At 42.9% G+C, this 24,674-nt stretch overlaps 1 protein-coding gene across 5 annotated transcripts; it reads right to left on the bottom strand.

Moving 5' to 3' along the window:
* Positions 1-799: 799 nt before the first annotated feature.
* LOC139375914 (metal-response element-binding transcription factor 2-like) lies at positions 800-24,572 on the bottom strand. Of its 5 annotated transcripts, none has more exons than XM_071117875.1 (15): positions 24,368-24,572; positions 23,553-23,769; positions 23,359-23,440; positions 20,909-21,004; positions 19,724-19,821; positions 18,614-18,738; positions 18,443-18,538; positions 18,266-18,334; positions 17,836-17,959; positions 8,849-8,916; positions 8,598-8,771; positions 6,663-6,771; positions 6,497-6,540; positions 6,303-6,407; positions 800-5,210 (listed from the first exon to the last, which is right to left on the bottom strand). In XM_071117875.1, exons 1-15 carry the CDS (start codon positions 24,370-24,372, stop codon positions 4,838-4,840), a joined length of 1,785 nt encoding a protein of 594 aa, XP_070973976.1. In that variant the 5' UTR covers positions 24,373-24,572; the 3' UTR covers positions 800-4,837. The 5 variants fall into 5 exon arrangements, with proteins under 5 accessions (XP_070973976.1, XP_070973975.1, XP_070973977.1 ...); XM_071117874.1 differs by having other exon boundaries at positions 4,312-5,210; positions 6,303-6,410; XM_071117876.1 differs by having other exon boundaries at positions 4,312-5,210; positions 6,303-6,377.
* Positions 24,573-24,674: the final 102 nt, after the last annotated feature.

Raw genomic sequence — 24,674 nt, 5'->3', positions numbered from 1 at the left:
TAGTCTACATTAGCATCTGTGACAGACTTGACCTCACGAAGTCTGAGCGGGTGTCCTTTCCTAGCTGATGGTAGTTAGGCCTGAAACTGACTGACTCCTTGATGAAGAACTGACCCAAGAAGTCCTGTCACGCTCAAATTCAAGTGACGTATTTCTAGACCAGATTACGTCATAGGCGAAAGAAGAAAAAACACCCGACAATAGGCTACACTTATTATATAGTATACCATCTTGCCTTGTGTCTTGGGACATATGCCGCGTTCAAAACAACTCTGAACGCGAAAATCTCAGACTTCAGCCCGTTCAAGACCAATGGGAACTTGAACATAACGAGCTCCACACTGGGAACAATTGGAATTCCAAGTCGGAAACTCTGGATCACCAACCTGAAGATCACCGTCGTCATGATTTGACCTCAATCCCCCCCCCCCGAGTTTCCAGTTGTCTCGAAACTGCCACTTCAGGGTGGACACATTCATCTTTGGAATAAAACGTATACATACATATACACTACCCTTGTATCATGTCAATGATGACCACGTGACCACAATGACACAGCTGAGATGTAAGCCAACTACTTGAGTGAAATCAGAAACACTAAGAATTATTACTTCTGGGTTAATGTTAACTAGCTGGTGACAATGTGTGACCTGAATTAATTCTCTAAACTGTCTTACTTCATGGAATGTAACATGCCATATATTTACTTCAAAAAACAACAACAAAAAACAGCAAGATGACATACTGGAATCAAAACAAAAGTGCCAATGTGAAGAAAATAAATAACTAATGATATCAGTAGGCTTTTAGATATTTATTACTCGGCTGAAGAAGCCTGCCCAAAGCCAGTAGAAAACATAAAGATCCAGGGGTCTAACACTGGAACAACATACACACACAAGCATTTCACTACACCCGCAATAACATACGTGTGTGACCAATAAAGTTTGATACAGAAGAAAAGCTTAAAATAACTATTTTTTTTAAATAAAGAGGTATCAACGTCAAGACCCAACTCCACTGCCTCAAGGGGAAAATGGCATTATCTGAGAATAACAAAACACATCCAACAGCAAGAGGCATTAACTGCTTGAACTCTTACAATGAAACAGGGGGGGGGGGGGGATACCTAGTCAGTTGTACAACTGAATGCATTCAAATGAAATGTGTCTTCTGTATTGAACCTAACCCCTCAGAGGTGAAGGGAACTAAAAATAAAAAATAAACACTTCATGAGATAAGTGGAAGATAATGTTTTCAGATGAACGAAGACATTTGTGACCCTGTAGCATAATGGACTGAACTGCAGCTTTTTGAAAACAACCAGTCACAGAGGAATGACTAAATGAACGCTACATTTTCTTTAAAATGAACGTCAATGAAATACTGACACCACAGAAAATGTTCCAATGTTCCATCAATAACATATTATATTCCAAATTGAGTACATCATACATATAGTAAAGTTGCTGAGCATATCCTGAGTGGGTTCTAGGTGAGCTTGGCTGTACCAGCAGACGTCTGGCTAAGTGCACAGTTCTGAGTAAAAGGTGAAATAAATAGCACCTGAAATAAAAAACAAAAAGGCCAGAGTCAGATGAAACCAAAATATTGTTGCGGTTTGTTGCTGATGCCAATCTTGCGGTCAAGTGATTGAAAAACAAAAACAATTGTCTTTCGAGACTTATGTTGCATAGGCGGCTTTAAGAACTGAAATCAGTTTTATTTGTTTAAGTAAAAAGGTCCATGAGATTGTTGCATTCAATGTTAGCACTGATCAAAGTCATAAAATATAACCGCACAGAGGGAAGAAAATTAAGGAACAAAGTCCTTTTTAAGAGGTTCATAAATGTAACTGTAGATATCTAAAAGTACAATGATTGCATATTTAAAAAATGCAGCAAAAATGTATATCTTCAGAACATACAGTGGGGCAAAAAAGTATTTAGTCAGCCACCAATTGTGCAAGTTCTCCCACTTAAAAAGATGAGAGAGGCCTGTAATTTTCATCATAGGTACACTTCAACTATGACAGACAAAATGAGAGAAAAAAATCCAGAAAATCACATTGTAGTATTTTTTATGAATTTATTTGCAAATTATGGTGGAAAATAAGTATTTGGTCACCTACAAACAAGCAAGATTTCTGGCTCTCACAGACCTGTAACTTCTTCTTTAAGAGTCCTCCACTCGTTACCTGTATTAATGGCACCTGTTTGAACTTGTTATCAGTATAAAAGACACCTATCCACAACCTCAAACAGTCACACTCCAAACTCCACTATGGCCAAGACCAAAGAGCTGTCAAAGGACACCAGAAACAAAATTGTAGACCTGCACTAGGCTGGGAAGACTAAATCTGCAATAGGTAAGCAGCTTGGTTTGAAGAAATCAACTGTGGGAGCAATTATTAGGAAATGGAAGACATACAAGACCACTGATAATCTCCCTTGATCTGGGGCTCCACGCAAGATCTCACCCCGTGGGGTCAAAATGATCACAAGAACAGTGAGCAAAAATCCCAGAACCACACGGGGGGACCTAGTGAATGACCTGCAGAGAGCTGGGACCAAAGCCTACCATCAGTAACACACTACGCCGCCAGGGACTCAAATCCTGCAGTGCCAGTACATGTCCAGGCCCGTCTGAAGTTTGCTAGAGAGCATTTGGATGATCCAGAAGAAGATTGGGAGAATATCATATGGTCAGATGAAACCAAAATAGAACTTTTTGGTAAAAACTCAACTCGTCGTGTTTGGAGGACAAAGAATGCTGAGTTGCATCCAAAGAACACCATATCTACTGTGAAGCATGGGGGTGGAAACATCATGCTTTGGGGCTGTTTTTTCTGCAAAGGGACCAGGACGACTGATCCGTGTATAGGAAAGAATGGGGCCATGTATCGTGAGATTTTGAGTGAAAACCTACCTCCATCAGCAAGGGCATTAAAGATGAAACGTGGCTGGGTCTTTCAGCATGACAATGATCCCAAACACACCGCCCGGGCAACAAAGAAGTGGCTTTGTAAGAAGCATTTCAAGGTCCTGGAGTGGCCTAGCCAGTCTCCAGATCTCAACCCCATAGAAAATCTTTGGAGGGAGTTGAAAGTCCGTGTTGCCCAGCAACAGCCCTCCAAAACATCACTGCTCTAGAGGAGATCTGCATGGAGGAATGGGCCAAAATACCAGCAACAGTGTGTGAAAACCTTGTGAAGACTTACAGATTACGTTTGACCTCTGTCATTGCCAACAAATGGTATATAACAAAGTATTGAGAGAAACCTTTGTCATTGACCAAATACTTATTTTCCACCATAATTTGCAAATAAATTCATTAAAAATCCTACAATGTGATTTTCTGGATTTTTTCTCTCATTTTGTCTGTCATAGTTGAAGTGTACCTATGATGACAATTACAGGCCTCTCATCTTTTTAAGTGGGAGAACTTGCACAATTGGTGGCTGACTAAATACTTTTTTTGCCACACTGTATATTGTAGAACACAAGTAAAAACGTGAGTACATTACTCAACCTTTCAAATAAAACAAGGCCTAACGGTACCAGTTACCACATACACATGAAGTCAGTCACTAACGTTCTTTCACACAAGCTCAGCCCTCAAAGCAAATTCTAACAGTAATTAATAATGCATTAGAAAAAGTCTAAGTAAAATCTTGACATAGTGTGGATTTGGACTAGAACACAGTGAAATTAATACTATTCATAGTGAGATGATTTGCAGAACATTAAGCAGAGATTAGAGCTAGAGGTTACACGCTTTCAGCTGCCAAAGACAGAAAAGAGAAACTTCATATCTCTAAGTCATTTTATGAGCCTGGGTACAACGGGTTCAGGAGAATTGCTGAGAACAGGCTGAACTTGATACAGTATGTGCAATCAAATCCAAATCGTAAAAAAATGAACTGTCTCATTAGACAATCGAGGCATATCAATAAAAACGTAGAAAAGTAAAGATATATAATAATTCATAATAAACAATAATAATAAACGGGTTTGCAGCAGCACAACATCATCTCTGTTGTTTGAGTCCCTCTCGAACATCAACTACTCGCAAACACTCAACATATCAGGTCAGGCGCAAACACTCAAACACCATTCACACCCCCTACCTAGCCACTCTAAACCCCATTCACACCCCCTACCTAGCCACTCTAAACCCCATTCACACCCCCTACCTAGCCACTCTAAACCCCATTCACACACCCTACCTAGCCACTCTAAACCCCATTCACACCCCCTACCTAGCCACTCTAAAGCCCATTCACACCCCCTACCTAGCCACTCTAAAGCCCATTCACACCCCCTACCTAGCCACTCTAAACCCCATTCACACCCCCTACCTAGCCACTCTAAACCCTATTCATTGTACATTCTGCCAAAGCTGATCTCTTAACCTCTTCAGTTTACAAAACCGAAGCAGATCTGAAACACAAAAGACAAGTCACAGAAAGACCATATCACTGGAAACGCAAGCGCCGTTCCAGACTGGGCAACACGGGGAAGCCCGATCTCAGAAGAAGAGTGCAATTAAGCAGAGGGGTCGTGGTGTATGGCCAAAATACCACGGCTAAGGGCTGTTCTTAGGCTGTTCATATACCACAAACCCCTGAGGTGCCTTATTGCTATTATAAACTGGTTACCAATGTAGTTAGAGCAGTAAAAATAAATGTGTCATACTCGTGGTATACGGCCTGATATACCACAGCTTTCAGCCAATCAGCATTCAGAACCACCCAATTTACAATGCTTTTTAAACGCTGTGTAAACATGTTAAGCGCTACGTATGTGTAATAAACTACGTAAGCGCTATGACAAGTTTAGGAGGCAGTGACGCCCTCCCACTCCACCAGGTATTGAACCTTGCCGTCCAGGGTGACCCGGCGAGCTAGGATGCGGTACTTCTCCCCGCACTCCAGGCGGCCTGCCACCCCAAAGTAGCTACTGATTGAGCTCTTCAGGTGGGACAGCTGACCACCTTGGCCCAGCCGGTGCACTATGTCCGTGGAGTGGAGCCCCGGCAGGGGGATGGGGGGCTCCGGGAGGTGGTGGGGGTCTGGCTGGTGAGGAGGGGGGATCTCAGGGTTGGGGGGCTGGAGGGGGGCCCGACGTGGCCGGCCCCGTCTCCTCTTCAGGGGGGGCTGGGCGATGGGCCAGTGGCGACCCGTGAACATCTTACTGGAGCTACACAAGCTGGGGAGGAATAGGGAAGAGAAAGAGCGAGAGGCGAGAGAGAGAATTAGTGAGGTTGTGCACTGATGTTGGGCGATTAGGTCTGGCTCGCAGTCAGCGTTCCAATTCATCCCAAAGGTGTTCGATGTGGTTGAGGTCAGGACTCCGTGCAGGGCAGTCAAGTTCTTCCACACCGATAGACAAATAATTTCTGTATGGACCTCGCTTTGTGCACAGGGGCACCGTCATGCTGAAACTTGAAAGGGCCTTCCCCAAACTGTTGTCAAAGTTGGAAGTACAGAATCGTCTAGAAAGTCACTATGGGGTAGGATTTCCCTTCACTGTAACTAAGGGGCCTAGCCCGAACGATGAAAAAATAGTCCCAGACCATTATTCCTCCTCCACCAAACTTCATAGTTGGCAAAATGCACTGGGGCAGGTAGCGTTATCCTGGCATCCGCCAAAACAAGATTTGTCCGTCGGACTGCCAGATGGTGAAGCTTGATTCATCACTCCTGAGAAGGCGTTTCCACTGCTCCAGATTCCAATGGTGCCGAGCTTAGGCCTCTCCAACCGATGCTTGGCAACGCACATGGGGATCTTAGGCTTGTGTGAGGCTGCTCGGCCATGGAAACCCATTTCATGAAGCTCCCAACAAACAGTTATTGTGCTGGTGTTGCTTCAAGAGGCAGTACAGAACTCGGAAGTGAGTGTTGCAACTGAGGACAGACAAATTTTACGCACTTCAGCACATGGCGGTCCCGTTCTGGGAGCTTCTTTGGCCTACTACTTCGCAGCTGAGATGTTGCTGCTCCAAGACATTTCCACTTCACAATAACAGCACTTACAGTTGACCGGGGCATCTCTAGCAGGATAGAAATATGACAAACTGACTTGTTGGACAGGTGGCATGCTATGATGGTGCCACGTTGAAAGTCACTGAGCTCTTCAGTACAGGCCATTCTACTGCCAATGTTTGTCTACGGCGATTACATGGCTGCATGCTGGATTTTATACACATGTCAGCAGCTGGCATGGCTGAAATAGCCAAATCAACTAACTTGAAGGGATGTCCACATACTTGGTGTACCATAATGCTATTGTAGAATGTACCTGGACTGTCTGGAGAGGCTAGTTGAGGTAGTTTCAGTGGTGCGGACGGCACTGATGGATTCCATCTCGGAGGTACTGGAGGAGGGAAGAGATCTGTCACTCCTGCTGCTGGGAGTAGAGAAGAACACCACCATTCAACAGTTTCACAAACTGAGCAAAATTTTCACAAATTACATTTTTGGGGGATAGCTGACCTCCTTAAGGACTGGGTATCCAGAGGTGGTGGTGGCTTCATATCCTTCAGGGGGGATAAAGAGGTATTACACATCTCAATGGATGAACAACATACCTCTAAAAATGTTTTAACTTTGGGTAAAGGTGTTAACGTTGATCAATAGAAGTAGTATTAAACACACACACCTGGGCCAAGAGTTCACTGGAGTGACTTCGCTTGGCCAGAGTCGCCAGGGAGTGACCTCCCTGTTTCTTCATCTTCTTGGCCTTCTTCACCACGCCATTGGTTACTTCACTGGAACAACCAAATTCACACCATCAAATTGAGTCATCATAGTTTACTGAAAAGGATAGTTATCTTTTCTGGTCCCTTATCTTACCAGTCAACTTCAGGCTAACCAAACCAACCAAAAGTACGGAAATAAAAACCAAAACAGTCTGACCAGGATACAGTGGGGCAAAAAAGTATTTAGTCAGCCACCAATTGTGCAAGTTCTCCCACTTAAAAAGATGAGAGGCCTGTAATTTTCATCATAGGTACACTACTATGACAGACAAAATGAGAAACAAAATCCAGAAAATCACATTGTAGGATTTTTAAATGAATTTAAATGGTGGAAAATAAGTATTTGGTCAATAACAAAAGTTTATCTCAATACTTTGTTATATACCCTTTGTTGGCAATGACGGTGGTCAAACATTGTCTGTAAGTCTTCACAAGGTTTTCACACACTGTTGCTGGTATTTTGGCCCATTCCTCCATGCAGATCTCCTATAGAGCAGTGATGTTTTGGGGCTGTTGCTGGGCAACACGGACTTTCAACTCCCTCCAAAGATTTTCTATGGGGCTGAGATCTGGAGACTGGCTAGGCCACTCCAGGACCTTGAAATGCTTCTTACAAAGCCACTCCTTCGTTGCCCGGGCGGTGTGTTTGGGATCGTTGTCATGCTGAAAGACCCAGCCAAGTTTCATCTTCAATGCCCTTGCTGATGGAAGGAGGTTTTCACTCAAAATCTCACGATACATGGCCCCATTCATTCTTTCCTTTACACGGATCAGTCGTCCTGGTCCCTTTGCAGAAAAACAGCCCCAAAGCATGATGTTTCCTCCCCCATGCTTCACAGTAGGTATGGTGTTCTTTGGATGCAACTCAGCATTCTTTGTCCTCCAAACACGACGAGTTGAGTTTTTACCAAAAAGTTCTATTTTGGTTTCATCTGACCATATGACATTCTCCCAATCTTCTTCTGGATCATCCAAATGCTCTCTAGCAAACTTCAAACGGGCCTGGACATGTACTGGCTTAAGCAGGGGGACACGTCTGGCACTGCAGGATTTGAGTCCCTGGCGGTGTAGTGTGTTACTGATGGTAGGCTTTGTTACTTTAGTCCCAGCTCTGTGCAGGTCATTCACTAGGTCCCCCCGTGTGGTTCTGGGATTTCTGCTCACCGTTCTTGTGATAATTTTGACCCCACGGGGTGAGATCTTGCGTGGAGCCCCAGATCGAGGGAGATTATCAGTGGTCTTGTATGTCTTCCATTTCCTAATAATTGCTCCCACAGATGATTTCTTCAAACCAGATTCAGTCTTCCCAGCCTGGTGCAGGTCTACAATTTTGCTTCTTGTGTCCTTTAACAGCTCTTCGGTCTTGGCCATAGTGGAGTTTGGAGTGTGACTGTTTGAAGTTGTGGACAGGTGTCTTTTATATTGATAACAAGTTCAAACAGGTGCCATTAATATAGGTAACGAGTGGAGGACAGAGGAGCCTCTTAAAGAAGAAGTTACAGGTCTGTGAGAGCCAGAAATCTTGCTTGTTTGTAGGTGACCAAATACTTATTTTCCACCATTTGCAAATAAATTCATTAAAAATCCTACAATGTGATTTTCTGGATTTTCTAATTTTGTCTGTCATAGTTGAAGTGTACCTATGATGAAAATTACAGGCCTCTCATCTTTTTAAGTGGGAGAACTTGCACAATGGCTGACTAAATACTAAATGGTGGCTGACTAAATACTTTTTTGCCCCACTGTTTTTAGCATGCAAAAAAAATGTGTTTTTAAATTTGTATGTTTTTTTATGAGCTTCTCATAACATAATTTAGTAGAAACTTGAGTTCGACCTTGTGTTGGTAAGAGGCTTGATAGCCTTCCTGCCTTTGATCTTGATCTCGTTGGAGGCCCTCTCTGGCTCCCCTCTGTTGGCCAGCAGGTCAGAGCTCTGGGGACCCGGAGGAAAACGGATCCTCAGTCCAAAGAGGTGCTTCTTCTTCTTGATCTCCTTCCCTGACATGAACCTAAGAGAGATGGACAAATGAGGGTGGATTTGTATGCTAACATTACAGAAATCATAAGGTCAGAGAGAGTTACTCACATGCTGTGGTTGCTATTCAGTGCTTCCAAAATACTTTCATATCGGTCCGACTGAGGAGTGGCTGAAAGCTGGATTTGGAAAAATGAAAAAGTCAGATTTATTTAGTGTTAAAATGTCATATACTGCTGTATCAAATAAAATAAACTCAACAAAAATATAAAAACTCAACATGTAAAGTGTTGGTCCCATGTTTCATGAGGTGAAATAAAAGATACCAGAAATGTTCCAGATGCAAAAAAAAAGCTTATTTCTCTAAAATGTTGTGCAGAAATGTGATTACATCCCTGTTAATGACCATTTCTCCTTTGCCAAGATAATCCATCAACCTGACAGGTGTGGTATATCAAGAAGATGATTAAACGGCATGATCATTACACTGGTGCACCTTGTGCTGGGGACAATAAAATGACACTCAAATGTTCAGTTTTGTCACACAACACAATGCCACAGATGTCTCAAGTTTAGGGAGGGTGCAATTGGCATGCCGACTGCAGGAATGTCCACCAGAGCTGTTGCCAGAGAACTAAATGTTAATTTCTCTACCATAAGCTGCCTCCAACGTCATTTTAGAGAACTTGGCAGATTGTCCAACTGGCCTTACAATCGCATACCATGTGTAACTCCGCCAGCCCATGATCTCCACATCGTCTGAGACAAGCCACCCGGACAGCTGATGAAACTGAGTGGTATTTCTGTTTGCAATAAAGCCCCTTTGTGGGAAAAAAATAACTGATTCTGATTGCCTGGGCCTGGCTCCCCATTTATTTATTTTGGTTTCCCATTAAAACGATAAGAAAAAGTCTGAAATTTCAATTTAAAAAGTGTAAAGAGGCTGAGCTGCTACCAGCAATATTTTGGGTCTCACACTTTCAGATGGTTAAGCAATGCACCTGTACTACCATTTTTGTACCTCAATTCCAGCTTGCACATTTTTTCCATTTAACTTCTCAAAATACTGTACTTCCATACAGGACTTTGCTGCTGTCGCTTGCCTTTGGTCAGAGCGTTGGGCCAGTAACTGGAAGGTTGCTGGATCAAATCCTCGAACTGACAAGGTAAAAATCTGTCGTTCTGCCCCTGAGCAAGGCAGTTAACCCACTGTTCACCAGGTGCCGAAGACGTGGGTGTCGATTAACTTCTTAAGGTATAGGGGGCAGCATTTTCACTTTTGAATAAATAGCGTGCCCAATTTCAACTTCCTGCTACTCATGCCAAGAATATAAGATAAGCATATTATTAGTAGATTTGGATAGAAAACACTTGAAGTTTCTAAAACTGTTTGAGTCATGTCTGTGAGTATAACAGAACTTAGCAGGCAAAACCCTGCAAAACCCAGAGGACTAACCGTTCAGAATTGTGTTTTTTTTAGGTCTCTGTCTGTTCAGTGAATTCTCACTGGGAAACGGTATTTCTTAGGAACATGTTTTCAGTTCCTACCGCTTCCACTGGATGTCACCAGTCTTTGGAATTTGGCTGAGGTTATTCATTTGTGCAATGAAGAAGTACGGCCATCTAGGACCTGCGTAACACTGTTGAAAGTTGCGCAAGACTTGAAAAGTAGCTTGGTTTGTTGTCTTCCTGTATTGAACACAGATAGACCTGTCTTCAATTTGATTGATTATTAACATTTAAAAATACCTAAAGTTGTATTACAAAAGTAGTTTTAAATGTTTTGGCAAAGTTTACAGGCAACTTTTGAAATATTTTGTAGTGACGTTGCGCAATTTGGAAGCTGTTTTTTTTTCTGGATCAAACGCGCCAAATAAATGGACATTTTGGATATACAGTGCCTTGCGAAAGTATTCGGCCCCCTTGAACTTTGCGACCTTTTGCCACATTTCAGGCTTCAAACATAAAGATATAAAACTGTATTTTTTTGTGAAGAATCAACAACAAGTGGGACACAATCATGAAGTGGAACGACCTTTATTGGATATTTCAAACTGTTTTAACAAATCAAAAACTGAAAAATTGGGCGTGCAAAATTATTCAGCCCCTTTACTTTCAGTGCAGCAAACTCTCTCCAGAAGTTCAGTGAGGATCTCTGAATGATCCAATGTTGACCTAAATGACTAATGATGATAAATACAATCCACCTGTGTGTAATCAAGTCTCCATATAAATGCACCTGCACTGTGCTAGTCTCAGAGGTCCGTTAAAAGCGCAGAGAGCATCATGAAGAACAAGGAACACACCAGGCAGGTCCGAGATACTGTTGTGAAGAAGTTTAAAGACGGATTTGGATACAAAAAGATTTCCCAAGCTTTAAACATCCCAAGGAGCACTGTGCAAGCGATAATATTGAAATGGAAGGAGTATCAGACCACTGCAAATCTACCAAGACCTGGCCGTCCCTCTAAACTTTCAGCTCATACAAGGAGAAGACTGATCAGAGATGCAGCCAAGAGGCCCATGATCACTCTGGATGAACTGCAGAGATCTACAGCTGAGGTGGGAGACTCTGTCCATAGGACAACAATCAGTCGTATATTGCACAAATCTGGCCTTTATGGAAGAGTGGCAAGAAGAAAGCCATTTCTTAAAGATATCCATAAAAAGTGTTGTTTAAAGTTTGCCACAAGCCACCTGGGAGACACACCAAACGTGGAAGAATGTGCTCTGGCCAGATGAACCAAAATTGAACTTTTTGGCAACAATGCAAAACGTTATGTTTGGCGTAAAAGCAACACAGCTGAACACACCATCCCCACTGTCAAACATGGTGGTGGCAGCATCATGGTTTGGGCCTGCTTTTCTTCCACAGGGACAGGGAAGATGGTTAAAATTGATGGGAAGATGGATGGAGCCAAATACAGGACCATTCTGGAAGAAAACCTGATGGAGTCTGCAAAAGACCTGAGACTGGGACGGAGATTTGTCTTTCAACAAGACAATGATCCAAAACATAAAGAAAAATCTACAATGGAATGGTTCAAAAATAAACATATCCAGGTGTTAGAATGGCCAAGTCAAAGTCCAGACCTGAATCCAATCGAGAATCTGTGGAAAGAACTGAAAACTGCTGTTCACAAATGCTCTCCATCCAACCTCACTGAGCTCGAGCTGTTTTGCAAGGAGGAATGGGAAAAAATTTCAGTCTCTCGATGTGCAAAACTGATAGAGACATACCCCAAGCGACTTACAGCTGTAATCGCAGCAAAAGGTGGCGCTACAAAGTATTAACTTAAGGGGGCTGAATAATTTTGCACGCCCAATTTTTCAGTTTTTGATTTGTTAAAAAAGTTTGAAATATCCAATAAATGTTGTTCCACTTCATGATTGTGTCCCACTTGTTGTTGATTCTTCACAAAAAAATACAGTTTTATATCTTTATGTTTGAAGCCTGAAATGTGGCAAAAGGTCGCAAAGTTCAAGGGGGCCGAATACTTTCGCAAGGCACTGTATATGGACGGAATTAATCGAACAAAAGGACCATTTGTGATGTTTATGGGACATATTGGAGTGCCAACAAAAGAAGCTCGTCAAAGGTAAGGCATGTTTTATATTTTATTTCTGCATTTTGTGTAGCGCCTGCAGGGTTGAAATATGCTACCCTCTTTGTTTACTGTTGTGCTATCATCAGATAATAGCTTCTTATGCTTTCGCCGAAAAGCCTTTTTAAAATCTGACATGTTGGCTGGATTCACAACGAGTGTAGCTTTAATTTAGTATCTTACGTGTGTGATTTAATGAGTTAGATTTTTATATAATTTATTTGAATTTTCCCTGGCTTTTGGCAGAGTGGGACGCAAGCGTCCCCTATACCATAAGAAGATAAGGCAGCTCCCCGCACCTCTCTGATTCAGAGGGGTTGGGTTAAATGCGGAAGACACTTCAGTTGAATACATTCAGTTGGACAACTGACTAGGTATCCCACTTTCCCCTTTCCAATTGTTAATGACGTAATGGTGGGGAGTCGAATTCCGGTGTCGAATCCCATTTCTGAGTATCAAGACACCGGAATCGACTCCTAAGATTAAGTGTTTTTGGATCGGAGGAGACGGATTAGTTGCCGTACTCCCGAGAACACAAACACCTGCATTTTCATACCGAGGGACGGAGTGAGAGGGAAGGGGCATAGTATAGGCAGGTCGGCCACCAGGCAGACAGTCAGAACCATGCACTAGGCCTATCTATCAGCAATCAAAAGCTGTATCTTGCAAGTTCTTGGCTTATAATGTCGCACTTCAGTAAAGCAGGGCCTATCATCAATGAATAGGCTAGAATAATCCACATGCAACAGACCGAAGACTGATCACACTCGCATCACTAGAGAAGAGGGGTCAGGCAGAACAGCACGAGGAGCGAGAGGAAGGGGCAGGCAGAACAGCGCGAGGGAGAGAGGAAGGGGCAGGCAGAACAGCGCGAGGGAGCGAGAGGAAGGGGCAGGCAGAACAGCATGAGGGAGAGAGAGGAAGGGGCATGCAGAACAGCATGAGGGAGAGAGAGGAAGGGGCAGGCAGAACAGCATGAGGGAGAGAGAGGAAGGGGCAGGCAGAACAGCGTGAGGGAGAGAGAGGAAGGGGCAGGCAGAACAGCGTGAGGGAGAGAGAGGAAGGGGCAGGCAGAACAGCATGAGGGAAAGAGAGGAAGGGGCAGGCAGAACAGAATGAGGGAGAGAGAGGAAGGGGCAGGCAGAACAGCGCGAGGGAGCGAGAGGAAGGGGCAGGCAGAACAGCATGAGGGAGAGAGAGGAAGGGGCAGGCAGAACAGCATGAGGGAGAGAGAGGAAGGGGCAGGCAGAACAGCGTGAGGGAGCGAGAGAAAGGGGCAGGCAGAACAGCGCGAGGGAGCGAGAGGAAGGGGCAGGCAGAACAGCATGAGGGAGCGAGAGGAAGGGGCAGGCAGAACAGCATGAGGGAGAGAGAGGAAGGGGCAGGCAGAACAACGCGAGGGAGCGAGAGGAAGGGGCAGGCAGAACAGCGTGCATATATCTTGGTAATCTGTATCTCGCAAGATCTTGTACGGCTCACAAATTCACCAAAGTAGCCCAAAGTTTGCCTCTTGCTCTCTGGTTTTTATTTAAATTACACAACTTTCCCCAGGCAAAATATCCAAGATGGCGTAGCAGTCACACGCCTGTTGTAGAGGTTGACCGATTAATCGGAATGGCCGATTAATTTGGGCCGATTTCAAGTTCATAACAATCGGAAATCGGTATTTTTGGACACAGATTTGGCTGATAAAAAAAATATATATATAGATTTTTAACACCTTTATTTCACTAGGCAAGTCAGTTAAGAACACATTCTTATTTTCAATGACAGCCTAGGAACAGTGGGTTAACTGCCTTGTTCAACCTTGTCAGCTCGGGGATTCAATCTTGCAACCTAACAGTTAACTAGTCCAACGCTCTAACCACCTGCCTCTCATTACACTCCACGAGTGCCAAGGTAAGTTGCTAGCTAGCATTAAACTTATCTTATAAAAAACAATCAATGAATCATAATCACATGGTTGATGATATTACTAGTTTATCTAGCGAGTCCTGCATTGCATATAATCGATGCGGTGCGCATTCGCGAAAAAGGACTAGTTGCTCCAACGTGTACATAACCATAAACATCCGTGCCTTTCTTAAAATCAATACACAAGTGTATATTTTTAAACCTGCATATTTAGTTAATATTGCCTGCGAACATTAATTTATTTTAGGTCAATTGTGTCACTTCCCTTGCAACAGAGTCAGGGTATATGTAGCAGTTTGGGTCGCCTGGCTCGTTGCGAACTGTGTGAAGACTACTTCTTCCTAACAAAGACAGCCAACTCCGCCAAACGGGGGATGATTTAACAAAAGCGCATTTGCGAAAAAATCACAATCGTTACACGACTGTACCTAACCATAAACATCAATGCCTTTCTTAAAATCAATACACAGAAGTATATAATTTTAAACCTGCATATTTAGCTAAAAGAAATCCAGGTTAGCAGGCAATATTAACCAAATGAAATTGAATCACTTCTCTTGCGTTCATTGCACGCAGTCAGTGTATATGCAACAGTTTGGGCCGCCTGGCTCGTTGCGAACTAATTTGGAAGAATTTTACGTAATTATGACACAACACTGAAGGTTGTACAATGTAACAGCAATATTTAGACTTAGGGATGCCACCCGTTAGATAAAATACAGAACGGTTCCGTATTTCACTGAATAAACGTTTAGTTTTCGAAATGATAGTTTCTGGATTTGACCATATTAATGATCAAAGGCTCGTATTTCTGTGTGTTATTATGGTATAATTAAGTCTATGATTTGATATTTGATAGAGCAGTCTGACTGAGCAGTGGTAGGCAGCAGCAGGCTCGTAAGCATTCATTCAAACAGCACTTTTGTGCGTTTTGCCAGCAGCTCTTCGCTCTGCTTCAAGCATTGAGCTGTTTATGACTTCAAGCCTATAAAATCCCGAGACTAGGCTGGTGTAACTGATGTGAAATGGCTAGCTAGTTAGCGGGGTGCGTGCTAATAGTGTTTCAAATGTCACTCGCTCTGAGACTTGGAGTAGTTGTTCCCCTTGCTCTGCAAGGGCCGCGGATTTTGTGGAGCGATGCTTCTAGGGTGGCTGTTGTCGATGTGTTCCTGGTTCGAGTCCAGGTAGGGGTGAGGAGAGGGACGGAAGCTATACTGTTACACTGGCAATACTAAAGTGCCTATAAGAACATCCAATAGTCAAAGGTATATGAAATACAAATGCTATAGAGAGAAATAGTCCTACAAATACAATATTAACTACAACCTAAAACCTCTTACCTTGGAATATTGAAGTCTCATGTTAAAAGGAACCACCAGCTTTCATATGTTCTCATGTTCTGAGCAAGGAACTTAAACGTTAGCTTTCTTACATGGCACATATTGCACTTTTACTTTCTTCTCAAACACTTTTTTTTTGCATTATTTAAACTAAATTTAACATGTTTCATTATTTATTTGAGGCTAAATAGATTTTTATTGCTGTATTATATTAAGTTAAAATAAGTATTCATTCAGTATTGTTGTAATTGTCATTATTACAAATAAAAATAAACATTTTTTAAATCGGCATCTGCTTTTTTTGGTCCTCCAATAATCGGTATCGGCATTGAAAAATCATAATCGGTCGACCTCTAGTCTGTTGTCTTGTCCCGTCCCATGTATATATATATTTTTTTCTTGATTTCTTCAAATATATATATTTTTTTACATCTCAATTTCCATCTACGAACTGAACATACTCTCCTGCAACCCGCCTCACCCAATGTGGTACGGATCTGCCACTCTGCACAGCGTGATATCAACCCAGAGCATATCGGATTGCTTTTTCTCTACCACATCTCAGGATTCCTACCGCAAGCTCTGAACCTTTGCACCGGCTCATTGCAGCTAGCTAGCTGCTATCCGAGTGGCTACTCCTTCCTGGCTAACGTCTCTGTCCCGAAGCAAGCACCAGTTAGCCTGGAGCTAGCTTGGAGCTCGGCCCATCTCCTGGCTAGCCGAAGAGGTCCATCAGCCAATTCTTGTGCTTCAAGACATATTTTGCCATTGGCCTGAACCCTTTTACTGCCGACACAGAGCCCAGCCGATCCATCACGACTGTTCTGCCAACATAACCGTCCGAGGGGGTTTCAACAAAATCTGGATCTCTATAAAAATCAGCTGGGCTAAATCTGGACCCTCTTTTTAAAATGGTCAGCCGAAATTGTTGCAACTCCTGTTACTAGCCTATTCAACCTCTTTCGTGACGTCTGAGATCCCCAAAGATCGGAAAGCTGCCGCGGTCATCGCCCTCTTTAAAGGGGGAAACACTCTAGCCTCAAACTGTTATAGACCGAAATCTATCCTACCCTGCCTTCCTAAAGTCTTCGAAAGCCAAGTTAAACAGATCACCGACCATTTCGAATCCCACCGTACCTTCTCCACTATGCAATCTGGTTTCCGAGCTGGTCATGGGTGCACCTCAGCCACGCTCAAGGTCCTAAACAATATCATAACCGCCATCGATAAAAGACATTACTGTGCAGCCGTCTTCATCAACCTGGCCAAGGCTTTCAACTGTCAATCACAAGCATTCTTGCTTTCGCCGAAAAGCCTTTTTGAAATCTGACATGTTGGCTCGATTCACAAGAAGTGTAGCTTTAATTTGCTATCTTGCATGTGTGATTTTATGAAAGTTTGATTTTTATAGTAATTTGTAGCCTTGGCTTCTCAAATGATTGCCTCGCCTGGTTCACTAACTACTTCTCTGATAGAGTTCAGTGTGTCAAATCGGAGGGCCGGTTGTCCGGACCTCTGGCAGTGTCTATGGGGGTACCACAGGGTTCAATTCTCGGGCTCTTTTCTCTGTATATATCAATGATGTCGCTCTTGCTGCTGGTGATTCTCTGATCCACCTCTACGCAGACGACACCATTCTGTATACATCTCATGTGTTCGTGGTAAATTGTAATTGTTTTGCCTCTACGGCCTATTTATTGCCTTACCTACCTATTCTTCTACATTTGCACGCACTGTACATAGATTGTTCTACTGTGTTATTGACTGCACGTTTGTTTATGTGTAACTCTGTGTTGTTTTTGTCGCACCGCTTAGCTTCATCTTGGCCAGGTCGCAGTTGTAAATGAGAACTTGTTCTCAACTGGCCTACCTTGTTAAATAAAGGTGAAATAAATAAAACAAAAGGTCTTTATAGCCTATCATCTAGTTATGCTTTAATTTTGTCGCACTGCTTAGCTTCATCTTGGCCAGGTCGCAGTTGTAAATGAGAACTTGTTCTCAACTGGCCTACCTTGTTAAATAAAGGTGAAATAAATAAAACAAAAAGGTATTTATAGCCTATCATCTAGTTATGCTATAACACAGAAAATAATATGTTTGTGATAACGGCACTGTGATCATTTTTTAGGGGGGGAAACTATTTTTTTTCTTGCCGTCAAGGATCACAATTTTGTTTAAACGTTTTAACGTTTTTAAACATTCACACCCCTATTCCCAACTGTGTCAAGCTTCGTCCTACCTCCCCGAGCTGCATTTGCTCCCAGTTGTCGTTGATGTAAGTCATCAGCTCCAGCTCAGAATCAAAGTACTTCTTCTTGTGAATCACACTCATGTTGTAGAGGCTCAGGTGTGCAACGTCCACCCTATTGGACAGAAACAAGGAAGGAAGCACAGAACAGCCACAAGTCAATGATTCAGTATGGGGATTGACGTGGAATAGAATAGCTTCATTTTGCCTAGAGGGAACTATGATAGACTGCTACTCCAGTTTCATCAAATAAACACACACACACACACACACACACACACACACACACAACTGTTAAACTGATTCAGTGTCATTTGAGTATCTTGTTTCCACCTGTTGAAGCAAACAATAGATTAACAGCTTGAGTGAATATCATCAATCCGTCTCGTACACCAATCAATTTGACACAAGTTTCTCTCACCATTTAAGAGGCAGTCGTTTGAGGTACTCTGGTTCACTACTGCAAACTGAGCAAATAAATAGATAGAACCTGGTGAGAAAGAAGCACAGGAGTAGATTTATTTTCTTGCATGCCATTGGTAGTCACTCGGCACATGTTTCCTGAGAGATGACTTATCATACGAGGCTTGTTTAGTACCTGTCTCCATAGAGCATGGGCGTCTTAAAACACTGGATACATGCCTCGTGGAACCACTGCTTACACCTGTTGCACTGCAGCATCTTCAGGTACCAGCTAAAGGAGAGAGGGGTTAAAACAGTGTGTGTGTGTGTGTGTGTGCGTGTGTGTGTGTGTGTGTGTGTGTCTCACTCTCCAGGCCCTCCACAGTAGCAGTAACATTGCTGGATGTTGGTCTTGTGGCCCTGGTCCCACGCCAGGTCCTCTAGGGAATAAGGTAGAGACTGCTTCAGCTCCTGCAGGGCTTTGGGACCCTTCTGTCAGAGAACACATACACCGGACTGTGAGCACAATTTGGTTGGAGCGTTCCCTTACTATTACTACAACCTTTTCACACAGTGGTTCTGTAATATATTATGTGTGGGTTCACTTTCCAGTGTTTTCATATTGCATTATGTTGTATTGTATTACAAACTGGGTGGTTCGAGCCCTGAATGCTGTTGTCTGAAAACAGCAGTACATCAGACTGTATACCACGGGTATGACAAAACATGTATTTTTACTGCTCTAATTACATTGGTAAACAGTTAATAACAGCAATAAGGCACCTCAGGTATTTGTGGTATATGGCTAATATACCACGGCTAAGAGCTTTATCCAGGCACTCGTCGAGTCGTGCAGAGAACAGCCCTTAGCCGTGGTATATTGGCCATATACCACACCCCCTCGGACCTTATTGCTTAATTAGTGCATTTATTTTTGTGTACCTTGCATGCTGAACTCACTAAAGAGTAAATGGACAATATACACAGACAAAACATTAGGAACACCGTCCTAATATTGCGTTGCACCCCCCTCTTTTGCCCTAAGAACAGCCTCAATTCGTCGGGGAATGGACTCCAATGCATTCCACAGTTGTGTCAAGTTGGCTGGATGTCCTTTGGGTGGCGGACCATTATTGATACACATGGGGAAACTGTTGAGTGAAAAACTCAGCAGCGTTGCAGTTCTTGACAAACTGGTGCACCTGGCACCTACAACCACACCCCATTCAAAGGAACTTAAATATTTTGTCTTACCCATTCACCCTTTGAATGACACACATACACAATCCATGTCTAAAGGCTTAAAAATCCTTCTTTAACCTGTCTCCGCCCCTTCATCTACACTGATTAAAGTGGATTTAACAAGTGACATCAATAAGGGATCAAAGCTTTCACCTGGTCAGTCTGTCATGGAAAGAGCAGGTGTTTCTAATGTTTTGTACACTCAGTGTTAGTAATAATATAGTATCGTAAGTACCTCTGTTGTGGCGAACACACACTCCCTACAGAGCCACTTCTCATCTGTGTCGATCAGGCTGGAGTCGATGATGGGTGAGTGGCAGAGCTGGTGGTATCCTGAAAGGTAAAGACGGGTCACAGTTAAGAGAGAATTACTATTGTATCAATACATTTTTCCCAGAGGTGGGACCTCTAATGACTAGATAGTAAACAAGGAATCCTTAAATGGGATATGAACCTACAAACATCTGGCCCAAAGCATAATTTCCCAACCTTGTCTTTGCGCTACAGGACGAAGAAGTTACATTTTGACCAGAGGCGGAACCCTCTTGACAACGCGTCGCTCCACTTGAAATTCGCATAAAGTTTTTCCACCCCTCTGCTAGCAGGGCTTCACCCTCCCACCATTTCTCTGCATGTCCTCATTGAAAATTAACGGGGGCGGAACATCTCTTGCCGAATTAGTTGTTGGTGAAAATCCACTCTTGGGATGGTGATTAGGCCCTACCTTGTCCATTGTTAGGAAGGTGATTAAGCCCTACCTTGTCCACCTTGTTAGGAAGGTGATTAAGCCCTACCCTGTCCATTGTTAGGAAGGTGATTAAGCCCTACCTTGTCCATTGTTAGGAAGGTGATTAAGCCCTACCTTGTCCATTGTTAGGAAGGTGATTAAGCCCTACCCTGTCCATTGTTAGGAAGGTGATTAAGCCCTACCTTGTCTACATTGTTAGGATGGTGATTAAGCCCTACCTTGTCTACATTGTTAGGAAGGTGATTAAGCCCTACCCTGTCCATTGTTAGGAAGGTGATTAAGCCCTACCTTGTCCATTGTTAGGAAGGTGATTAAGCCCTACCCTGTCCATTGTTAGGAAGGTGATTAAGCCCTACCTTGTCTACATTGTTAGGATGGTGATTAAGCCCTACCTTGTCCATTGTTAGGAAGGTGATTAAGCCCTACCTTGTCTACATTGTTAGGAAGGTGATTAAGCCCTACCTTGTCCACATTGTTAGGAAGGTGATTAAGCCCTACCCTGTCCATTGTTAGGAAGGTGATTAAGCCCTACCTTGTCCATTGTTAGGAAGGTGATTAAGCCCTACCTTGTCTACATTGTTAGGAAGGTGATTAAGCCCTACCTTGTCCACATTGTTAGGAAGGTGATTAAGCCCTACCCTGTCCATTGTTAGGAAGGTGATTAAGCCCTACCTTGTCCACACTTGTCGCAGATGACAATCTCGTTGGGATCCTCTGAGCACTCATCCTGGCATATTGTGCAGACCATGTCCTCTCCTCCCTCGTCCCCTAAAAAAAACACAGGTGGGACGGGTCATTCCTCTAGATCAGGGTTTCCTAAACTCGGTCCTGGGGCCCCTCCTGGGTGCATATTTAGTTTTTTGACATAGCACTACACAGCTGATTCAAAATAATCAAAGCTTGATGATGAATTGGTTATTTGAGTCAGGGTGTAGTACTAGGGGAAAAAACTAAACGTGCACACGTGGGGGGGTGGGGGGGGGACCAAGTTTGGGAAACTCTGCTCTAAACAACAGAGAAAGATCAACAACGCATAACAGTTAACTTTTGTACTTTATCACTGACAAACAAAGGTGCGAGACCATGGTGGGATTTCACCAATGTGATGTGTGTGCACAGTGCTATATGCAGTCCTATCTCCACAAACCTATCCCCATGTGCTACCAATCCAACACAATCAAACAAGATATGCTACTTTCACCCAAAGTTGACTGAAAAAGGAATCTGTCATTCATATCCAGTCCAAAGAAGGAGGGACCCTTTTTTTGAAGTGGATGTCATTTAATATAGAAGTTAAAACACTTTTATTTTATTTTTTTTGCAACACCTGCAACCTCACAAAATAAAATGGTGTAGTCTAGCATGCTGACCACACCACTCCCGTCTCGTGCGCTGCAAAATAATGCATGTTATTCAATCATTGCACCCAGACTGCTCGCGCGTGTCTGCGTTGCAAGGTGTTAAAATATAACTTGTTCTATTTGTGACGCTTGACGACCTGCAAGTCCCACCTCCTCATTGGTTTTCAGGAGCATATAACCACGTGGGTGATTGAAAGATGAACTGAGGTCCACTCTCCAGTCCAGTCGGTGGTGCACCTTAAAGTTGGTTGCCAACCGCCATATAAAGTCCAAAGAAGAAGCCTGAAGGAGGAGAGATTGTTCCTAGTAAACTTTTACCCTTTTATCTACGGATTAATTGTCGGAGAAGACCTAGTGCATTTCAGGTAAAATAACAACCCAATGTTTATATCTCAGGAGAAATTTTCTAGCAACAGCAAGCTAGCTAGCTAAATTGCCATAAATGTCTCGTGCTTTTCGACCTGTCCCCAAATTAATATAGTTGGTTCAGAGTTTGTTTTGATATTTCAACCTGCGTGTCCTGATCGTGTCTGGTGTAGATGGACAAAATGGCGATGGCGGACGCACGGTCTGGTCAGAGTGTAAGCATCAGTGTAGGTAGCCCATCTGTATACAGCCCATCTATCTACCTCATCCCCATACTGTATTTATTTATTTAGCTCCTTTTGCACCACAGTATCTCTACTTGCACATCCATCTTTTGCACATCTTCCATTCCAGTGTTTAATTGCCATATTGTAATTACTTCGCCACCATGGCCTATTTATTGCCTTAACTCCCTTATTTGACCTAATTTGCACTCACTGTATATAGACTTTGTTTTCTTTTTTCCTACTGTATTATTGACTGTATGTTTTGTTCATTCCATGTGTAACTCTGTGTTGTTGTATGTGTCAAACTGCTATGCTTTATCTTGGCCAGGTCACAGTGGCAAATTAGGACTTGTTCTCAACTAGCTTACCTGTTTAAATAAAGGTGAGAAGAAAAAAAATCTGTGCAAAGGCCATGAACTTTATAACTTTATGTGACTTTAGTTGAGAGGCCCAACTTAAATTAATTCCTACTCAAATTCAACTGGGGGTGCCATTTGAGGTTCAACATAACACAATCACATTTTCTGCCACTTAGAATAAATATGATTGTCCAATTCCAATATGTCAAACATCAGTCATGAGTCACCTAACTAAAAATAGGTGCTAATAGATGACAATTAATTTCTAGGCCCCTCCCTGAAGTGGGACTCATTAACAAAATTAACATGTATGAACACAGTAGTAACACAGGCTGAGGAGTGCCTTCCCTATGCTTGTCTGTGGGGAATTTACAGTTGGTGTAGGAGATTCTGTGGTCTGTTAACTGTCAGGGACAAATTACAAAAGATAAACCAGGAGGAGATTGAAGAAATCTCAACAAAGGATATCAAGACAAGCAGAGATAGAATGACTGAGGGCAAGCCTAACGGAATGAATATACACATTTAACTGAAACTGTACATCCTGGAGAAGAAATTATACTGCAAAATTTTAAGGATTCTGCCCAAGGTCTATTGGCAGTATCTATGGAGAAAATAGAAAGGCATGTATTTTTACTAGCAGACGGCTTTTTTCTTTAGAGTGTAATACATACATATTACACAGATATCCAACAAAATGAAAGTTCAACATACTATCAAGTAAGCATAAAACAGTCCATCGCATTGACTATCAAAAATATGACTGGAACTTGACATGGCAGCATGTCTTGTGCAGAATAACTACTTGCCTGTCTGAATGTCCTTCCACAGAACCCAGGACTTGGACCGATCTTCAAAGACAACAAAGCAGCGGTGCTTGTCCTTATTTATCTAAGGGAGAAAAAAAATATCAAGATCCTTTAATGAAAAATGACATAAGATGTGTCTGAAATTGCATTTACACCAAATTGAAACTTTCCACCTAGTAACTACAGGTGCTTACCTTTGTGATAGTCCCCAAATAAAACAGCCCATCCGACCATCGGGCTAGGACCTCTTGTCCCTCGTCAAACCTGTTGCCGAGCTTGGTGTCCGTGTCCTCTCCATGTCTATCCTCGGTAGAGTGGACGCTGGTCAGGGACACTGGCGTCTTGCACTGCTGCCGAAGGGAAGGTGCTTTCTGCTGGTGGACCGGCAAGCGCTCTAATGCCGTTGAGTCTCTGTCATATTGGAAGAGAGAGGTGAATTAATTCCTACATCGTCCCCCCCCCCCAAAAAAATAGGGGTCACTGTCAAGCGTTCATTGTATTGAAGCTACAAGCCAATTGAGTCTCACCAAAGCAGCAGATCTGAGACACATATTAAAAGGGGATTATTTTAATGGGGAACACTGGAAAGCCAAATCACATTTTTTAAGTAACAGTAGCAAGTCATGCAAGCTTCTCAATATAGAATTGTCTAGAATTTGACAGGTTGCGTCAACTCAGCTGTCAAGTAACTCAACATACTAGATATCTGTGAGAAAATGAATAGTCTTGGGGTGTTAGAGCCCTATCCCACTCTCTGCACCTTCACTTTTTCCTTTTGTTCGTGGGCTAGTTTGCTAGCTAGCTGTCTGGACATTTGCATCCGGGCTGAAATAATGAATTGATACTATTAACTTATACGTTTTCAGTTCAATGGCTAGCTGGATACATCCTGTATGCAATTTGTCTTAGCAGTTGTCTACAGGCACAGGTTTCGAGCTATAACAGACTGAATGATTCTGGAGCGCACCCTCAGCGAATAACATGTTATTTTGATAAGTTTGCGAGCTACCTCATTCGGTCAGTTGGGAGGGTCAAAATGCCATATATATTGAAATACTCGGTCGTAACCGGTGATTGGCGTCTTGTCCAAATATCGGTAAATCTCTTTGAAATGCTCCTCTCAAAATATGACACAATATAAATTTTGTTTAGAAAATAACAAACGGGTCATTCTCCCCTAATACATTCGCCATTTTTATTTCCCGCTGATATGGGAGTGCATTGTGGGAAGCGCTCGGTCAACCATGGCAGAAAGGGAGGCCCTACTCGGCGGGAAATTTGTTTCCCTCCAGCAGTTAGTGTTGTTTCGCCCACCA

This window comes from Oncorhynchus clarkii, chromosome 20 (genome assembly GCF_045791955.1).
Source record: "Oncorhynchus clarkii lewisi isolate Uvic-CL-2024 chromosome 20, UVic_Ocla_1.0, whole genome shotgun sequence".
In the NCBI taxonomy this organism is placed as follows: Eukaryota; Metazoa; Chordata; class Actinopteri; order Salmoniformes; family Salmonidae; genus Oncorhynchus; species Oncorhynchus clarkii.
The sequence above is the reverse complement of the archived record's forward strand: the minus strand, read 5'-3'. Positions and strand labels throughout refer to the sequence as shown.